This window comes from Nannobrachium achirus (assembly GCF_963921795.1).
Source record: "Nannobrachium achirus genome assembly, chromosome: 12".
NCBI classification, from domain to species: Eukaryota; Metazoa; Chordata; class Actinopteri; order Myctophiformes; family Myctophidae; genus Nannobrachium; species Nannobrachium achirus.
In genome coordinates this window covers 4626512-4634011 of record NC_137832.1, presented here as the reverse complement: position 1 = coordinate 4634011, position 7500 = coordinate 4626512, and the positions used below count along the sequence as shown (strand labels likewise).

Genomic DNA, 7500 nt, shown 5'->3' with positions numbered 1-7500 from the left:
ATCAGATCGTTGTGCGCGCTCCCTCTGGTGTTGTGGCTGTCGCTAACTCAACTTTGTTCCAAACAGAAACAACAGCACTAGGTAGGCATGCAGGGCCCTGTAAACAGAAACAATGGGTTTACCCATAGGTTTAATGCTCTCTCTCTGTCGCCGTCCAGTTTAGGACATTGGTTCTCAACAAATCTTTAGTCTAGACCAGGGTTTCCCAAAGTGGTTGCCGCAGAATAAACTGTATTGGGATTCATCAATATCACTTCACTATGCTTAGTAAAACAGTCTCACAGACCTGATTTAGACTGCACTTAATGACTTCTTTTTCCATTATCTATTTTTGAAAATCTTTGAAAATAATTGCGATTCGACGATTATGTGATTATAATTACATCTAACGATGCTTCTCCTCCATTCACGTTTGGTGAATGTAGCCTCGGCAAGGACAATTTGATGTCTTCAGGCGATAACCATCGATCATCAGGTGTTTCCACCCTTGAACCGCTACACCCTCCTGATGGCCGGGTCGGCAGTGGTGGCCAAATCACTGCCCATCTCCTCCTCCTGGCCAAGGCTAAACTCCCCTCTCCTGCTCTATTTTATTTTTCAACAAGAGGCTCCTCTGGGGAGGTATTGGGTGGGTCCCTCCTGAGGTCTTGAGGTGACACAGGTGCGTAGAGTGTAATGTAATAATTGTGACAGGCCTAATTGTGGGAGGCAACAGTCTGGCCACGCAAGACTAACTGTCATCACACTGTAACTGTCACTGAAAGAAAGAAAGAAAGAAAGAAAGAAAGAAAGAAAGAAAGAAAGAAAGAAGGAGGATGGATGAAGGCTTACGTTCGACAGTCGCTGAAGATCTCCTTGCAGGGACTCAGCTCCAGATTCTCACTGCACTGATCTGCAAACACCTCTGCTACGGGAACACACTCTGTGGACTGCACACATGCACACGCAGGCACACGCGCGCACACGCACACACACAATTCATTTCAAAGAGCTTTATTGGCATGAGAAAACATACGTTTACATTGCCAAAGCAGAAGTGAACACAATAGAATACAATCAAAACAAAATATGTCCAAGCAAGTGAAGTGAGTGAAACAGTTTTCATGTAGTATCAAGGTTACATGCAGACAGAGCAGGGATATACTGTATTCACCAGGGATACTCTAACAGCTGAACCTGTGGTCCACATTACAAACATGTCAAGGGTCCCCGGCCACTCGATAGAATGACAACATTACTTGCTAACTTCTCTATTTTATTTGCTTTATTTCCACATAACGTATGAAAAGACGAGTGCAACGTGCATTATTTTATGGCTTGGTCTTCCATTTCTTTATGACACCATTTGTAATCACAGTAAATTTGCTACATTTGTCATTAATTACTTGGCCCACATTCAACAAAAAATACTTTTCCATAAAACCAGTAAGAACTGCCAGGTCGCATACACAAACTTTAGAAGGCAATGGTAGGCAATCAGGTGGGAATATGGGAAATGGGACAGATCCATGTTGATGAGATGACTGTAGAGATACTGTGTACCGTTTGTGTGATCTGTTTAGCTATAAATGGCTAATGATGCAGTTGTTAAGTAGAGCTACAGTACATCTCTCTTTCATTTGCATCAGAACTACAATGTCGTTTTGGGTATGCTAATTAGTCGGGCAGCACATCTGGTTAAAAAAAAAAGAAAAACAGACGTCTATTTCATTGTCCGTGTTCAAGATGTTTTGGCCATTATCTCTGAAACGCATGGTCCAATCTTATCGACATTAAGCTGGTGGGCCGTGGGCCGGAAGTGACCTGCGGGCCAGAGTTTGAGTATCACTGCTATACACAATGGTTAATGGTCTTTAAGGTGGTTGGGTTCCATTTGATATCCTTCTCCTATCACAGCAGCGCACAGCCTCACACATCTTGCTGCTGTGTTTGCACATTGTTGTACTTCACCCAGTAGATATGGGAGTTTTTTTTTAAATCATTGGTCATGTTTTCAAACTCTCCTTGTGTGGTTATGATCTGTGGGAGGTATGTGTCTGTGATGTCTGATGTCACACACACACACACACACACACACACACACACACACACACACACACACACACACACACACACACACACACACACACACACACACACACACACACACACACACACACACACACACACACACACACACACACACACACACACACACACCAGTGTTGTACCCGAACGCGTTCAAAGAACGATCGTTCATGAACACGTTCATATTTTGGGCGAACGTGAACTGAACGTAATTGTTTTCGCTTGATAAACGATATTGTCGAACACGGTCATTCTGACGCCCGAGAACGGCGTTCGTCGGCGTTCGTCGGCCGTTCATGCGGCGGTCCGCGCCTCCGCGGTCGTCTGTCCTATCGTCTCTCTTTTCATTCACATGCTCCAATAGTACGCACTGCACGCAGCTCCTCGTGAACGTTGATATGCGGTGCTGTCTGCACTCTGCAGCTGCACTGTGAATCTCCTCCTTGTTACGTCTCGCAAGCCTGACTATACTTTGTCCTATGTGTGTTGCACGGCGAAAATAGCTGATCTGCAAGCTCACAACGCGTCGCATCCACGAGACAACGTGAGCTTGTAGATCAGCTATTTTAAACAACGCGGAAACATACTGTGCGAGAGGTTTAGAAATGTCTGCTTTCAGCACTTCACAATAAGGGTGCAGGAAGACTGGGAACTGGGCAGTGGGCACATAAATATTGTGGGCACCTCAATGTTAAGTTGGATGAAATTATTGCAGTGTGTGGTTCTATATGGGCTGTGTCAATAATTTTGACAAATAATGGCAAATAATGGCATGCAGCAACGTCTAAACATTTATATATATATGGGTCAGTGACGTGACGCCCCAAAAAATGTGTTTTTAAAAAAACTTTAAATTGCAGGCATAAAAGTTATTTACTTTTGTTCTACTCACTCTCAACCTTATGGAAATACATTCTGTTTTTAGATATTTTATTGGAATCAGACTTTATTCAGCAGTTTGTTGTACTTGTGCCTAAAATCGTCATATGGTGTGACATGAAAATAATTGTTCATAAAATGAAAATGGAGTACATCTTTCTTAAGTTACTCACTTTATCAAAGTCCTTTATCATAACTAACCAGTGATCCACTATAGTTTTTTGAAAATTAATTATATCTGTATGTTTTTTTCATAATCGACACTCTGTGTGAGGCCCATGTTCATGATCTTACAACATATTTTAAATGTATTCTGTCAAAACTTTCTCTAAAATTACACAAATATTTGTGACTCTTCCTGATAATATTCTCTATGTAATGCATAAACATTTTTTTGGTTTAATCATTAATAAAGGTATGATTTTTCACTATTTGGAATGTCACACCAAATGATTTAGTGTCACACCGTATGATCATATCTTCATGTGTCAAAACAAACTGTGTTTAACCTACCTATTAGTGAGTACTGAACTTTACTGATTGATTAAACAATTACCCAGGATAACATGGCCTTAATATTTCTGAACAGGATATTATTGTAGGGCTTTAACATGGGATAAGAAAGAATTGTAGTAGTAGATGGATGATGAGGATGTGCACAGGAATGCTACACACACCTAAGTCTTCTGCCGGCCCACGGCAGAAGGATCCTAAAGAGACAATAAGGCGCATAGCCACACTTGGAGCCAAGGCAACATTTTATTAACACCAATTAGTGGAAACAGAACTCAGCATTCAGGTAAATTGCTTTTTTCCGAAGTCTCCTGAACTTGAACACAGCATTTTGTGTTGAACAAATGTAATTAGGAATCATGACATTACACCACATCTCCACTAGCTAAAGAGTGCTGGGTTGCGCAACTCCAAAAATAGCTGATCTACAAGCACAACGTGTTGAGCGCTTGTAGATCAGCTATTTTCGCTAGTTTTGTCTCGGGTCCTACCTTAACACTGTCCACTGTCCAGTCCAGTGAGTGAAAGTACAAAAGTATTAGATCAGATTAGATTATACATTTAGACTGTATTGTACATCAGCCAGTCGTATTTGGTGAGGGTAGCAAACCGGCTGCCTTGTTGTGGTTCTGCTATGCCACAGACAACCTCCTGCTCTTCTTAGAAAATGCAGTCTCGCCCCTTTGGCTCCTCTCTCCTTGCTGGGTCATTGTTTAGTTTCTCCCTGTACTTTCTCGTTCTCTCAGCACTTGTCATTTCCCAGCTGACAAAAGAAAATGGAATGTATAGTTTAAGACAAAGAGAAAATATTGTTTAGATTGAAACAATATGTTAAGGTTTCTGTGAAGGGGTTTCTGCTCTGTCTGATGAATTTGAAGTATCACTGAATGAAGCTAAATTACATTTTATGTAAAAATGTTTAAAACAAATGTTTAAATGTACAAAAGAAACATGGAACTTTGTTATGTATTGTTATATCTGTAGTTAAATACAGTATAAATCATATGGTGTGACAATCAAGTCATATGGCGTGACAAGCAGACCTGTCACACCATATGATTAAGTGTCACACCATATTACTGTTTTCTGCATTTAGGTTTACCTTGAGGCTACTATGTACACATTAGCATGCTAACAGCATGCTAGCTACAACAAAGCAGCCTAGATCTACATGGAAATATGACCAAAACTTCAAATAACTTAAGCTTTTTTTAAAGAAAAGGTGTCACACCAAAAGACATCCAGAATGGTGAGTTTGTGAACGTTTCAACAAGATGGCATTTCATGAAAATGTTAAAATCATAACTCACCTCAGACACCTGTCTTGCAGTTGTGCTGGGAGTGCTGAATAGCCTTACAGAAGAAGGACCTCTCTAGCCAATAGGTGTCCAAATAATTGCCTGTTTAATTTTTCCAAACTAGTGTCACACCAAATGATTTTGGGTTGGGGGACAAAATGTTTTTGATCAGAAATGACTGAAAACATTATGCTTTGACTTTGAAAAGATATAGGCTCAAAATAGACATTTTTTTTTGCCTAAATTCATTTTCAAATGATTTTTAGCAATTCTTTTTCTTAGTTTTATTCAAGTTCCCACTTTGAGAAACAAGGTCAGGACAGTCACACCATATGAGTTTTGCCATGTTTGGTTGAAGATTCTGAAGAAATGAGGAATGAAATGTTTTAATCTTGAGTAAGTTCACATAAAGCTTAATGTCCTGCACAATATTCAGAAGGTTTTTGACAAATATATTTTTTATTTATACATGTTTGACACCGAGGACAGCGAAAACGTTACGTCACGTCACCCACCCATATATATATGTCACGGTTTGTTAGAGAAACAGTACGGTCGAGAAACAGAGCACTCACCGTGCGGCACGGGGCGGAACAAGCGGTCGCCACAACAACGTCCTCCAGGCGGAGCCGCTCGATTGTCCACGACATTGCAAGCGGCGCAGGCGAAGCCGTGGTGAATGCAATCGTTATATTTAACGCCCTGTCCAAGTGACTACAATGGAGCTAATGGCTAATGGCTAAACACTGCCGAGCTAGGCTAGTAAATAAAGAAAGAGAGTCGCAAACGAGTGACGTCAGCGCCTTCACTAGTGAATGGCTGTCGTCGCCATCTGGTGGTGATTGGTGTGTGGTGAACGACAAAACAAGCGCTCTTACAATGAACGTCCTGAGTTACCCAAACATACTGTAACATATATATATATATATATATATATATATATATATATATATATATATATAGACCTATATATATATTTTTTTTTCTTCTTTTTTTTTTGAATAGCCAAAAGTATAAAAAAATATGGTTAAAAAAAGAACGAAAAAGAACTAAGTTAGTTCATTTTGGGGAACCATGAACTTTAGTTCAAAATATAGAATTATGAACTATGATATGAACTAGTTCATTTTAGAAGTTCTGAACTTGAACTTGAACTAGTTCGTTTTTAAAGTGAACTTTCCCAACACTGACACACACACACACACACACACACACACACACACACACTCTTGTGTTTTTTTTTTCCTTTTTTGTAAATTAATGCCCTAAGGTTTTTTGAAAAACTAACATAATGTTTCTATGTCAGTGGTGCTCAAACTTTTTCATGTGAAGGACCCCCAAAATTATATGGATTTGGCCACGGACCTCCATCTCAAAATATTTAGTTCCAGGGACCCCCCAGAAGCAAAATTTGAGTTACAAATGTTTGCTTGAAAAATACACATTTTCACAACTTTTCAAAAATATTAGATCTACAAGCTCGCGAGTGCCGCGCTGTGAGATTGTAGCTTTGCTATTTTTCAATAGCTAAAGTATAAAATAATTAAGGCCCCCTCCACCTTGGGCCCTGGTAACTCAGTCCCACTCCCCCCACCCTGTGACACCCCTGAGAGGGAGGTCTTGATGATCTGATAAAGGACTCACCTCTTTAGAGAGGAAGGTCTTGATGATCTGGTCTCCTCGGCTCTTCCTCTTCTCGTCAGGTTGCACCTCGTAGTCTTCCTGAAGAAACACAACCAGCCAATCACACGTTAACATCCGTAGGATACGGGGGTGAATAAATTAGAACCAGAGGTCGGGAGCGCTCGGCTGTGTTCACTTGGACCGCGCGGAGACGCGGGTTAATGTTAACCTGGTGAAATGCTAACCTGCCGACGCTGGTGACCCGCTGTCGTCATCACCAAAAACAAGTGCTCCTTTACCTTGCATCTCCTACGGATTCCATAATAGCCTACTGCTGGCTGGGGATGGGGTTTGTTACTTTATGCACCTCTGTCCCCTTATCCATGGTATGGTAGCTGTTGGTAAACTGCTACTCATCTGGGGCATCAAGGGTTGGATTGGAGGTAAGTCCATGCACTGTGACATACTAGTGTCATGTCCAGGGGGGTGTACTGTCATATCTAAACTTGACTACTGTAACTCTCTCCTCACTGGCCTCCCGGCATGTGCACTTAAGCCTCTCCAACTGATCCAAAATGCTGCGGCACGACTGGTCTTCAACCAGCCTAAGTTCTCACATGTCTCCCCCCTTCTCTGCTCCCTCCACTGGCTCCCGGTTGCGGCCCGCACAGAATACAAAACACTGATGCTGACCTTCAAAGCAGCCAAAGGTATGGCTCCTCCATACCTCCAAAACCTGATCAACCCCTACAACACCAACCGTTCACTCAGATCAGCCAACACAGAGATGCTGACAGAACCCTCGCTAAAAACCCCAGGACAAAAATCCACTCGTCCTAGACATTTTGCCCTCTTGGCCCCCAAACTGTGGAATAAACTCCCTGTCGCACTTAGAACTACAGACTCACTCCCTAGCTTCCACCGTGGCCTGAAGACTCACCTCTTCAGACTCCACCTAAACCCATAACACTTACCGTAGCCCATAGCACTTACCGTAGCATTTGCCTACCCTCAATGACCATACATGAAGCTAGATAGCTTTTTATTTTTAGGTTTTTATATAAGTCTTTTTACAGATATTAAGGTACTCGGTCTACCAACGTTATTTCTTCTAGATTGA

At 41.5% G+C, this 7500-nt stretch overlaps 1 protein-coding gene across 1 annotated transcript in view; it reads right to left on the bottom strand.

Moving 5' to 3' along the window:
- Window positions 1-7500, bottom strand: part of grk5l (G protein-coupled receptor kinase 5 like) — a 75414-nt gene that overhangs the window by 22277 nt on the left and 45637 nt on the right. Inside the window, exons 4-5 of the mRNA XM_080738985.1 lie at window positions 6402-6479; window positions 832-929 (exon numbers count right to left, since the gene is read on the bottom strand). Of these exons, the coding sequence (XP_080595111.1) occupies window positions 832-929; window positions 6402-6479 (176 nt within the window). The remainder of the gene's footprint in view (window positions 1-831; window positions 930-6401; window positions 6480-7500) is intronic.